Source organism: Lepidochelys olivacea (assembly GCF_965140295.1).
Source record: "Lepidochelys olivacea isolate rLepOli2 genome assembly, chromosome: 11".
Lineage (NCBI taxonomy): Eukaryota > Metazoa > Chordata > Testudines > Cheloniidae > Lepidochelys > Lepidochelys olivacea.
Genome location: NC_140421.1, coordinates 34371659 through 34385335, shown reverse-complemented (window position 1 = coordinate 34385335; position 13677 = coordinate 34371659). Strand labels below are relative to the sequence as shown.

Below are 13677 nucleotides of genomic sequence, written 5' to 3'. Positions count from 1 at the left end.
AAAAGTAAACAGAATATAGAGCTAATTAAAGCAGCTAACAAAATTGGAGACAATAATTCGTTTCTGTAAGAGGGTCCGTATAGGACAGGCCCAGGTTCTGGTATGGATTTTAGCCAAGAATGGAGGAACATGGTCAGATGCTGGTGAAAAGCTCCCGTTTCCTTCTAAAAGCTTTTTTTTTTTTTTTGGTGGGGTACTACTGGCGATTTATTCCCATTTCGCCACCAGAGCAAGTCCCTTGACAGACCTGATAAAAGCCCAGGGTCCGGAAAAGGGGAAGTGGACAGATGCCACAAAGAAAGCATCCATGGATCTACGGACAGTCCTCTGCAGTATCTCCATGCTTACAGCCCTGGACTTCAACAAAGAATTAATTTTACAGACAGATGCATCTGAAGTAGGATTGGGAGCTGTCCTATCACAGATGGTCAGAGATGAAGAACACCCGATCTTCTACCTTGACTGAGGAGGAGTTTTTGCAGGACCCTGGAAAAATCATGGAGCAGGTCCTCAAAGAATCAATCCTGAAGCACTTGCATGAGAGGAAAGTGATCAGGAACAGCCAGCATGGATTCACCAAGGGAAGGTCATGCCTGACTAATCTAATCGCCTTTTATGATGAGATTACTGGTTCTGTGGATGAAGGGAAAGCAGTGGATGTATTGTTTCTTGACTTTAGCAAAGCTTTTGACACGGTCTCCCACAGTTTCTTGTCAGCAAGTTAAGGACGTATCGGCTGGATGAATGCACTATAAGGTGGGTAGAAAGCTGGCTAGATTGTCGGGCTCAACGGGTAGTGATCAATGGCTCCATGTCTAGTTGGCAGCCGGTGTCAAGTGGAGTGCCCCAGGGGTCGGTCCTGGGGCCGGTTTTGTTCAATATCTTCATAAATGATCTGGAGGATGGTGTAGATTGCACTCTCAGCAAATTTGCGGATGATACTAAACTGGGAGGAGTGGTAGATACGCTGGAGGGGAGGGATAGGATACAGAAGGACCTAGACAAATTGGAGGATTGGGCCAAAAGAAATATGATGAGGTTCAATAAGGATAAGTGTAGGGTCCTGCACTTAGGATGGAAGAATCCAACGCACCGCTACAGACTAGGGGCCGAATGGCTAGGCAGCAGTTCTGCAGAAAAGGACCTAGGGGTGACAGTGGATGAGAAGCTGGATATGAGTCAGCAGTGTGCCCTTGTTGCCAAGAAGGCCAATGGCATTTTGGGATGTATAAGTAGGGGCATAGCGAGCAGATCGAGGGACGTGATCGTTCCCCTCTATTCGACATTGGTGAGGCCTCATCTGGAGTACTGTGTCCAGTTTTGGGCCCCACACTACAAGAAGGATGTGGATTAATTGGAGAGAGTCCAGCGAAGGGCAACAAAAATGATTAGGGGTCTAGAACACATGACTTATGAGGAGAGGCTGAGGGAGCTGGAATTGTTTAGTCTGCAGAAGAGAAGAATGAGGGGGGATTTGATAGCTGCTTTCAACTACCTGAAAGGGGGTTCCAAAGAGGATGGCTCTAGACTGTTCTCAATGGTAGCAGATGACAGAACGAGGAGTAATGGTCTCAAGTTGCAGTGGGGGAGGTTTAGATTGGATATTAGGAAAAACATTTTCACTATGAGGGTGGTGAAACACTGGAATGCGTTACCTAGGGAGGTGGTAGAATCTCCTTCCTTAGAGGTTTTTAAGGTCAGGCTTGACAAAGCCCTGGCTGGGATGATTTAACTGGGAATTGGTCCTGCTTCGAGCAGGGGGTTGGACTAGATGACCTTCTGGGGTCCCTTCCAACCCTGATATTCTATGATTCTATGACCCTACCCTGGTGGGGAGGGAGCGCCAAGGGGCACAGTTCAGAGAGGCTGTGGCCTCAGACCCAGCCAATGAGAGGGAACCGGTCCCCATCCCTTCCCCAGCCGTTGAGTTCCAGGCCGAGTTGCAGAAAGATCCCAGCTGGGAGGCTTCCCCAGGAAAAGGGAAATAGGCAGTGCTGCACCTGACTCAAGAGAAGCAAGTCTCAAACACACCTCTCCTCAAATCCTGTGATGTTTGTGTGGCTCATTTCCTCGTTTCTCTGCCAGAGTGAGTGACAAAGTGCATTTATCAAAAAATTCCTTCTCAACTAATATTTCTTTTGCTTATAGTTTCAGTCCAAATAAGCTGAATGCTTAAAAAAACCATTTAACCCACTCTGAAGTTATACAAGCATAAAAAGTTGTACATGCGATTTTGCTTAAAAAGACACCTTTTCTTGTGCACTTAAGTAACTTAATTACAAGTTCTTAAACCATATCTGCTATAGATGTACCAGTAAACCTCACCATGTGTCTTTGAGATGTCTGAAGAAATTTGAAAATTTCTTTGATTGAAAATGACATACCTGACATGCAGAGCTGTCATTTTCAGGTAATTACAACTTTTTTCACTTGCAAACCAAATTTTTGTGTAATGTTAAACGCAGAGAAACAAATTCCTCATGGTGTTTGTGGAGAAAGAGTAGAACAGTCGGAGTTATGCAGTCAATAGTCAGAAGAAAGTGTTGTGTGTCACAGAGATGGTTAAAATTACTGGGTCTTTGCACGCCCAACGAAAGGAATGGTAGGTGAGATGAAGTATGATCATAAGTAGGGCTCCATGTCTGTCACGGAGGTTGCGGAAGTCACGGATTCTGTGACTTTCTGCAACCCCTGTGTCTTCTGCAGCAACCAGTGTGGCTGACCCCAAGGCCACCCAAGCAGCTAGGCCCAAGGACAGCCACACTGGCCACTGCTGGAGCAGCTCCACAGCCAGCCGCTTGGGCAGCCCTGCAGCCGGCCGCACTGGGGACTCCCCCAAGCAGCGGCCCCGGGGGCAGCAAGAGCTGTCACAGCTTGGCAGCACTTGGCAGCGGTCCTGGGGGCGGCTGGAGCAGTGGCGGGTGGTCCAGCAGAGGAGCCCCTGCTCGGCGGCTCCCAGCAGCTGGTGCCGCTGGCCCCATGGCTCCCCCAGAGCAGTGGGCCCCCTGGACACCCCCAGAACAGCAGCTTCCCCCAGGGGAACCCCCCAAGCAGCTCCCCCAGGGCCTCCTAGAGCAGCATACTCCCCAGCTAAGATTTAGTCAGGGGTATTTATAGTACAAGTCATGAACAGGTCACGGGCCATGAATTTTTGTTTATTGTCCATGACTTTTATTAAAAATACACATGACTAAATCATAGCCTTAATCATACGTATCTGTATTAATTGCATATCTGATCTATATCCCAAAATGTGATTTATGTGCTTGACTTCTAAAATGGGTGTTAAACTAAGGGTATGTCTTCACTGCAGAGTTAATCTGGGTGATTGGCACCTGGGCCTGAGGTTAGCCAAGCCTGGGTGAGTGCAAAGCCCTACCAAAGTTACTGTGTTCTTACTGGTACTGCAGTCACCTGTGTGTGTCACTAGGACTTCTGGGGGTACATTCCATGGTTCTTTGTGTTGCAGTAAACTAATTCACTTTACAATTCTTTGTAAACTTATCTGACCTTCTGGGCACACAGGGGGAATAGTGATCAGGCATTGGAGAACTATCAGCATCAAGTGATTTAGCCTGTGTCCCCACTACAAAGTGGGGGGGTTACCAGTAAAAGCAGCACTCAATACCCAGGTTGAAAGCATCACTAAACTTGGGTGTGAGGTTTTTGTATGTGGACAGGAGGGGGATTAGGGGCAACACTTGGGTAAGATCCCAGGCTAATTGTGCAGTAAAGACATACCCTTAGAAGGGAAATCAGACAATTCCAACAACCCTCATCTAAAAAGGAGGCAGAGCTATTGGAACCAGTGATTACAACTCATTGACACTAAATGGATCTCCTCCAAAATGGAGCAGCCACCAAGGGGCATTCTCCTAGATAGGTCAAGGTGGATGTTCTGGCTGACTGGGGAAAAAATTCAGGCTTGGTTTACACTGCAATGTTATACTGGCATAGCTATGTGGGACAGTAGATAAACCGGATTTTCCTAGTGCTGTGGTAAATAGTGTGCTTTAAAGCGTACTCTTGCCCCGCCAGACCTGTGAGAATGTCAGTTTACGGAAATAATTTGTATATGAGAATAAGTGAACTGTGTATGAGATCTGTGGAATGAAACTGCATCAAAAGTCAGAAGGAGGATTTAGCTACAGGTCTTGGTATGTGGATCAGGAAGTAGTAGAAACATCTGATGAAGACTAGAGACAGAAAAGTAATGAATGTAGCTGTTTTAGAGAACAATAAATAAATGAGGGATTACTAAAAGCAAAGTCGTAGTCGATGAAGTAATGATAGAGTTATAGACAGAAAAAGAAGAGTGAAATTATTTGTTCAAGGGTATAATCCTTGGCACAGGCAAGCACACTCCTCAATGTCAGAGCATGTCCTGAAGCAGTGGCAGTATGATGCACATTCTCAATATGGATATTGACATCCCCAGTAACAGTGAGGATAAAGGAAAAAGGACAGATGTGGAGCCAAAGCCTGAAAATAGAATTGTTCAACCTAAGTAAGCTATAAACTTCCAACTATGCCAGGCTGGAAGGTAGGAGGTCGAGGAGAGGTCTGTTTTCAAGAGAAGATCTGAGGATCTGAAGGTCAGATAATTTGAATGAGATTTTCAGAGTACAGCAGTTAAACTGTCTGTGAAGTGCCACTCAGAGCTCTCCCATTGCCTGGCAGAGAGCAGTATCCAGTGGTCCTACTAATATGGTATCGGCATTAAGTCAGTCAGTAGGTTTGGCATTAATGGGGCTAGCTGGCATAAATAATCCTAGGGCATGCATACAGGTGGAAGATATGGGTATAAATACCAGTTAGGCCTATACAAAGTGAGACACAATGTAAAAGTGCAAATAAATGTACATTTTCGTAACTGAAGGAAATTTGATAGATAGTTATGTAATGTCAGTACAGTATCATCTGAAAGAATGAAGTAATGTTCAGACATTTGGAAAACATCTGAAAGGCACATGCTTTTTGGGGCATTGTGCTTAGAAATTCTGACACTGTTTGGCTGATGTTATAGGACAGGAAGTCCCAAAGCTAGAGTTTGAGGGGATGATGACAATTTGGTTGGCACTCTTCTTCCTGCTGTTAGTGCCCTGCAAGTTCTATATGCATTGAAAAGCAGCAAAAAGAAAAGATAGGGTAGATATTTGTCAAGCGTGCATAGGGAGTAAACAGTTCCCCCTCAGAAATACATCAGGTGTTCTAATGACTGTATGTAATTATAATTTAACACGAATTTTTATTTTTAAATGCCACCATTATCAATTGAGTATATTGATGTTATCCCTTAAAATATGGAGATATATACTACTGCAGCTCTATTGTACATAGGAAGGCTGTTAATTCTATTTCCACAATAACTTGAATAATATTGTGTGATTAAGGTAAACCCAGAGCCGGCTCCAGTGTTTTTGCTGCCCCAGCGGCAAAAAAAAACAAAACGAAAAACCTTGCCGCCGAACGTGGAGGCGGAGTGATGGTGTGGCCACCGAATTGCTGCCAGCGACCGAAGAAGAGTCACGTCCCCACCGAATTGCTGCCAAGCCTGATGTCTTGCCGCCCCTTTACATTTGCCACCCCAGGCACCTGCTTGGTTTGCTGGTGCCTGGAACTGGCCTGGGTAAACCCATGAGATATTTTTAATGTCTGCTTGCTCTCTGAGGCCTTCATGTAATATTTCAACTTTTCATGAACAGAAATATTATGAGAACAACCTTTTGACCCCCTAAATGCCCAGAGGTATTGAGGCTTGTGAAAACACTCCCTGCCCTGCCTACACATATACTAAAAAAAACCCTCCACAAATTACATCCTATAAAGATCCTTAAGGTGAAATCCTTACTCCATTGAAGTCAGTGGCAAAACTTCTATGGACTTCAGTGGGGTCAGGATTTCATACCTGATGCATATACATAGTCTGCTTTGCCTGAATGTGAATTAGGAGAAAAGCCAATAAACACATGTCTATTCTTTAGGTTAAAATATCACAGAGGAAGAGTACTTGCATAATATGATGAGAAAGTATATATACATCAAACCATAACTTATTAGTAAGCCTATGAGTCGGTCACGGAGATCACGGATTCTGTGATTTTACGTGACCTCTGCAACTTCAGCCCTGGGCAGTGGGGCTCCAGCTGTCAGCCCCAGGTAGCGGGGATCACACTTAGTCCCAGGCCACAGGGTTGTGTGCACGTATATGTGTGCTCAGCTCCAGACTCTCTATCTATATTTTCAGAGAAAACAACATATAACAATGTGTTCCAATGCTTCTTGGTCTTGTGGTTTTATTTTTTTCTTTCTTTCCAGCTCAAAATGCAAATGACAGGTTTGGCTGAGTCACTGTTATTCTCTCTTGGAACAGAAGGTGGTGGCCTTGCCCTAGTGTTGCTGTTTCTTTCCCTACGCAGAGAGTTCATCTGAGTTCAACAAAATCATTAAAAACACATACTTCTGGAGTGGGTCTCCTGCCTGAGAATGCTTTTTGACATGTTTCACTGGCTGAGGAGACTGGCCATCCTCAGCCCCAGGGTGCAACTAGATTCTGTCCTTTTTCATTAGACTATTTTTGTTCTCATATAACATAAGTGAATCCATAAGCTCTTACTTCTTAATAACTGTCCTTGTTATCTTACTTCACTTCTTTATTCTCTGAATCTCTTCTTCCACATGCACCTTTCAGAATGCAACAATAAAGTAAAGATTCTTAAGCGGAAAGAGCCATCTCAAAAAGCTCATTAAACATCACAAGGAAGAATCAGTAACCAAGACCTGATACTGAGAGGTCCTGAACACCTGCACTCACTCATTTCACTTCTCAGGTTCAGGCCCTTAATGCCATAGTCCAGAGATCATATTCTGCCCTCCCTTATATGGAAACTATACCCCTGTACGGAAAGAAAAAATTAGATATGTAAAAATGACAACAGAGAAATACTATATACATGTTGTTTTAAATTTTATTTTAATAAACAATAAAGTAAAGTGCTTGCAAAGAAAATTATAGAGCACTAATACTACACTACTGTAATGAACCATTCAGCAATATATTAAGTAAAAATCTGAAAAGTAAAGCTGTGCAAAACCAGGGCATAGTGCCTTTCATCTCAAAGCACTTGGTATAATTGCACATAGGAATCATTTTACTCACTACTGAAATGCAACCGTTTTTTGCTGTGGAATGCATCAGCACAACAGTTCAGGACTGGGATGTGAAGAAGATGACTGTGTCCATTTACAATGACAAGGAGAATGTAGGATGTAGAGCAGGGAGACCTGTCTATGTTAGGAGCAGAACTGTACTACATTCATGTTAAAACTAATATTTTGCAGTTCTATAGCATTTCACATCCACATATCTTAAATTACTTTACCAAAATAGTAATTAATTTATAATTAAGCCTCACAATACCTGTTTTACAGCTTTTATCGATAGATAAGCTGAGGCACACAAGAGATGAAATGATTTGCTTAAGGAAACAAAAGTCTGTGATGGAACTAGGAATAGAACCCAGGAGTCCCAGCTCCCATTCCTTTACTTTAACCACACTGCACTAGACAACTCCAATCCTTCCAATCCATACTGTTATTAAGTCCATGAGAAGGTACATGGAGCTACTTCTGGCAAGAAACTTAAATATATTTAAAATGAAAACAAACTTCACTGAATGAGAGTCAGGAGGACCATTGGGGAACAACTTCTGTTGGTGAAAGAGACAAGCAATAAAAGTTGGTCCAGTAAAATATATTACCTCACCCACCTCGTCTCTCTAGTATCCTGGGACCAACACAGCCACAACATTGCAAACTGCTTCACTGTCTGTAATTTCCCAGAAAAATCACACAGTTTAAATTGCAATAACATTTTATTTGAAATATTTGTACAAACTAAATTATGTCCTATAAAATGTTGCACTTCATAGTTGACTGTAACTAATAACAGTCTCATTATTAATGCTAGAGCTGATTGGAAATTTTCTGATGGAACATTTTTCTGTTGGAAAACATTGATTTGCCAAAATCAAATCATTCTGCTGAACCGTGTCAATTTCAATGAAATTCTGACAGAAACCAGGCAGGTTTCTGATGGAACTTTGACTGCCAGTTTAGGATTTCCCTATTCCCACACCCTCCCATCATCAGCCTGGCGGTTTTCCTCTCCTATTACAACTGGGCCTACAAATGTGCCCTAATTGTGAGCTCAGCTATGAGAAGTGAGTGAAAGTTCATGGAATATTGCAATAGCCTACAACAATAAATGTTGATAAAAAAAGGAGCAAAAGTGAGACAAAGACTGAACTGGTCCAAAAAAAGGGGTGGGGGCTCTACTGATATAACGCAAGGACTGTGTGAAGGTCATGCTTGGTAAGAAAGAAAAGTGTGGAACCAGAAATCAGTGAACCAAAATTGGTCTCTCAGAAATTAGGCTCATTTGGTGGACGAAATAATGAGGGGATGGGCTATTTTGCCCATCACTCCCTTTTGGGGTTCTTGAAAAAGAGACTTTGGGGGAAAAACATAGGTGGTTACCAGCGACACTGGCTGGCTGAAAGACGGGGAAGGAGCGAGCTTCACTATCATGGCTGCCACACCCACCATTTCCTGGGACCCCGGACCTTCTTCATCTTAATCCTGACAGATGTGCTGACCAGACTGGGCTAGAGAGGGACCAAGATGACTTTGCCACTTCCAATATTACCATCTCCAGCTGACTCTGAAATACCATCTGGGATGTGAGGCTTTGTCATTCACCCCCAGTGCATCCTTTTTCTTCCACCTTATTTCTTCTCTCTCCTATTCCTCTCTTTTCTCTTTCTGTCAAATAAGAGTCTGTCTTAGCCAGCCAAGACGCTATATTTTACAACACTGCTGTAAGCCTGTGACCAGAAAGGCAGCTAAATGCAATGACCTAAACAGCTCAGTGTTGGTACAGGTTTGCCAGGTCTTGGGGTGGCTGATAAGACCACATGCTGTGCCTGTGTTTCTCCAGCAGCAAGGTTGAGAATGAGAGTCAACTCCAGAGACAGAAGCTACATTTTCTATCTTAGCTGTTCTTTCTCTCCCAATCTGTGTGTGTTTGTCTTGTTTTGTCTTCTTAGGAAATGGGACGAGAATACCTCAGTGTACCAAGGGCAGAATCCTACCCCAGGTAAATCAATATCCCTTTTAAAAAAAAGATCCTTACAATGATGAGAGCAGGAAGAAAATAGAATTCAAGAAAACAATCATTATAAGCCAAAATGTATGATAAAAGAAGGGTCCCACCCCATCCAGTTCTGATGAAGGCAAAAATCTCACTGAAATGAACCATAGTTCTGCCTGTATCATAATAATAGTGCAGTCAAGGGTAAACTGAGTTTACCCACTTCTCATTTAGGGAATGGGAGTTTAGTTTAGGTAAGTTTATCACACTGTTTTGTTTTTTTTTACCACTACAGCCTCCACACAGCAGAATCAGGCACTAACAGGTGTTATTTTCCCCCCAGTACATGCACACAGCTCCCATTATGATAACATGAACCAAAAGGAGGAATGAGCCCTACAGGACAAGCAGCAATTATAGTTTTGAAAAACATTGGATTGACTTTATCACATCTATAGGTTGCTGTATGTCAAGCAATGTGTCTCAAGCATGAAAGTGCTTTTCCTGCTGTGAACCATTCATATTCTTCACAGGGAAAATATAATTTATGAAAAAGAAGACGCCATGGTTAATAAAAGAAATCTTACTTACGAGTATTGAGTCAGCAGTTCCAAATCATTATGCATGTTGATTGGATACGTCTCACCGAGATGAAATAGCTTCTCTAAGGCCTCATAAATGAAAATGATGCAGATAAGAGAAGCAAATGCTTCTTCAGTAAACCGGGTAATGTAGCAGACTAGGGAACTTGCATCGGTTGCAACAAGGATGATGCATAGAGTTGCAGTCCATAGTCCAATGCTAGCTCTCAAAGAAAGGTATGATAACCCATAATCTCTAATAAAAAAAAAGAAAAATTAACACAGTCAAAACATTAATTCGTAGACACAGAAGAGGAAATACCACAAAAATCCACTCTGTGCAGCTATGTGCATTTTTTATATCCTCTCTTGACCTGCCAAACACAAAAGTCATCTCTAGAAAGACTGAATCCAAGGAGGCTGTCCATCTGCAAGAAGCAAAGAACACAGCTAGCCCTAATGCCCAACAGAAGACTAAAGTACACTGTAGAACTCTATCTGGGAACAGAGATGTGAGCAGAACCTGCTACTTTATGACTACTATGGTGTATTAATGTCCATCTTGAAGCCACCATTGGCCCTGGACATAATACTGTCCTGACAGTCAAGTACTATGTTGGTTAGCTCACCAAGGAGGAAACCTGCATAGTTGCTCATGTAATGCAGTTTCCACCTCTATAAAAAAAAAACCTAGAGATAATCCACACAGATATAGTCATATTATTCATTTACTCCCTTTTTAATAGTATTGAACACCACAAGTTATAAAATAGGCCATGATTTCAATTGTACTTTGCAGTGGCCAGATCCCTTTTTAATGGGAAGCTTGATCAAAATGTAATTAATGCTCCCAGTTAATTCAGGAATTTTTTTTTATTATTATTATTATTTTTGCTGTCTCACTGTTTAATTGTAAAACAAACTAGAAGAATTACAGATTTCCCAATTACATTTTTTCAGTAAAAAAAAAAGAAAGTGGTGAAGAAATGTGAAGGCCCTTTTAATTCAGAATTGCTTTCCTTTCATGAAATGAAGTCAGATGTCTTCAAGCCAGATTCTCATTTGGCCTGAGCGTGCTACTAAAGGGAACAATGAGAAGCAGTTGTGTATGAGAGTATACCCTCAAAGGCAATCTTTGGATGACTCTAATCCTGAGTGGGCAGCAAAAGTGGTAGATCCCTACATCGGCCTGTTTTCTTCAACTTCAAAAGTGCAAGACAATAAGTGGTTATGATCAGCAAGATATAATAGTCTCAAAGTCTTGCCTCATTCACACAGACCCTCACCCTCCACTCTCTGTCCACAACCTAGAGCAAAACCCTCTGTGCTGGCTATACATAATCATACACGGGGCATTCTAGGACCACATATATTTTGGTCCCAGCTAACCTGCACGAAGAGCTGGGAAGTCTTTTCCTATCATGGAGATGAGAGGGAATGACCTTCGGGAACTGACAGGGCCCCCCACTCTGCACTGTTCATCAGGAGGTTTTACTCTGCTATCAAGCCTTTCTGCCTCAGAAGTCCCAGTTGTAAAAATGAGGCAGACCAAGTAGATGGGACCCATGGGAAGAAGTGTGTAGGATGGGTAGCCATCTGCCCACATCAGGCCCTGGATCTCAGGAACCCACCATGACTGGCTGACAGTGTAAGCACAATTTTCATTCATATTGTCTCAGAAGGAACTTACTTACAGTGTATTAGCATATAAGTGCAGGTTTTGCTTACATTTTATTTAGTTCTTTTTCAAGAGACAGGAAGAAAGGTTATAATCACATTTATTCCATGGATTAGGAGATGCTGCTCAACGCCAGCAGTCAACACTGCTGACTATGTTGTTAATGAATGATAAAATGCTGAAAAGCCATGAAGTATGTCTTATTTTATAGGGTGGTTTCCATTCATAAGATTTAAATTTAATCATTTTGGAATGGGAAGCAACCTCATACCAATCTGGGTTTGTATTCCTTTCAGAACAGTTTTAAAGTAAAAAATTAAAAAACACAGTTTATCATTAACAGTCCCCTTTGTTTTGGTCACCACGTATCTTCCAGCATTCCTCTAAAAGTCTGAGCAATGTTTCCCAAAATCCTGAATTCTCATTTTATGCCGAGAGGTATCAACGCCTCCTATGGACTAACGTGGGACTGTGCCTTTGTTATATTTCTAATTTTGTCATCAGTTAAAATGTAGTTCATGAAGTCACACATGAAAAGGATAACCAAATCTAAATTACAGATAGGCAATTTTCAGCATGCTGCCAGGGGATTTATAATGATGTTTTAGTCACAAACACACCCATACATCAAAAATACCCTCTGAATGTTTATTTAAATAATATTACTTCACTTACTTGCAAAATTTGAATAATATCTTTTCAAACACCAGCACTGGCCCCGTGCTGCCTAGTATAGTAAGAGGCTGCCCACCAAAGAGAGAGTAGGCTATTCCAGTCATGGATGCTCCAAACAAAGATTCTATTGCACTCTGCATGTGAAAAAAAAAAAAAAGATTGAACTTTCAGAAATTTTCTATCAAGTGTCCAAATACTGTGGGTGACAATGCAGTTTCAGACTACAACATTTTAAAGGCGACACATGCAATATTAAGAAAATTCTAACCACAAACCTAAACAAGTAATTGTGTTTTAAAAGTTCAGATTAAAGTAAAACACATACTATACGACCTTCAGTTGCTTCTCCCAGCAGACCGCCAAACGTGATGACAGGAGACATACAAGCACAGTAGAGAAATAAAAATGATGCTAGACACTGCAGACTGAAAGCATCCCTGAAGTCACTCCAGAAGAAGGGAGCTTTTCTTTTGATATCTAAAATCAATCCCCCAAAAAACCTAAGAAAAGGGGAAAAAATAAAGACAGAAAGAAAGAGTTCTGTTTTCTTTCACCACTGGGATGAATTATGAGACCTGTACATGTGAAATCTAAGGTAATTGTGTTTCCTGCCCCCAATCTCAGTGCCTCACAATCTTGACAGTATTTATCCTCCTAAAACTGATGTGAAGTGGGGCACTGCTATTATCTTCACTTCACAGAGAGGGACAAGAGACACCAAGTGACTTGCCCAGGGTCACAAAGGAAGCAGGAACTTGAGCCCAGGTCTCCCAAGTCCCAGAGCTAGTGCCTTAAACCAATGAACTATCCTTCCTCTTTTTCATCTGACACCTGCTACTGCCCTAGAATACTTCTCTCGCATCTTTACTCATGTTGAGTACTACTTTGATCCATGAGTAGTCCACTGAGATGGACTGATGGAACTACTCACAGAGATATGTAGTACTTAGCCTTCGCTGGCTATTTACAATTTAAAATCTGTTCTCAAAAGAAGCTTTCTAGTGAGTTCTTTCCCTCTGTAAGGAGTTCTGACAGTACTAGGAAGCAGCAGGCTACATTTTCATAAATGGTGCAAGATTCACACAGTCTCTGGGCCAAACAGTGTCATTCAGTACCCTGCCTGAGTTTCTGTGGTGGTGAAGAAGCATCTGCACACACATTCTTCAAGACAATCCAAAAAGTAGCCCCGAGGAAGACGGGACACAGAGCAAACAACAAAAGAAAGTTCTCAAATAGCATTGACTCATATGTAAACCCAGTTCCTGATCTCATGTCATTGTGTTCTTTAAATCAAATGATAGTTCCTCACATGGGGGAAACCTGCATAATTCCATTAACTTTAATACAGCTATACTGATTTACACCAGCTGATGCTCTGGTCTAAAGTCTTTTCCAGAAACGGACTTTTTATATAAATAATGCCAGTAAAAGTGTTATATGGCAGGTCCTATTTCACACAGAACAGACTGAGCTAACTGTACCACTTCAAGTATCACCCATTCTGCAAGAGTTGTCTATTCCGTCATAACACTTCCACATATCTCTCTCCTTGATTACACCTATCAAGCTATCAAACTTTCAGAATTTCTTTG

At 42.0% G+C, this 13677-nt stretch overlaps 1 protein-coding gene across 5 annotated transcripts in view; it reads right to left on the bottom strand.

Moving 5' to 3' along the window:
• SLC4A10 (solute carrier family 4 member 10) overlaps nt 1–13677 on the bottom strand; it is a 285654-nt gene that overhangs the window by 46112 nt on the left and 225865 nt on the right. For all 5 annotated transcript variants that reach the window (XR_014713600.1, XM_084643433.1, XM_084643434.1 and 2 more), the window contains exons 12-14: nt 12411–12585; nt 12086–12219; nt 9743–9988 (exon numbers count right to left, since the gene is read on the bottom strand). Coding sequence is in view for 4 of the 5 variants with exons in the window: in XM_084643433.1 (XP_084499559.1) it covers nt 9743–9988; nt 12086–12219; nt 12411–12585 (555 nt within the window). In the remaining variant the exon portion in view is untranslated. The remainder of the gene's footprint in view (nt 1–9742; nt 9989–12085; nt 12220–12410; nt 12586–13677) is intronic.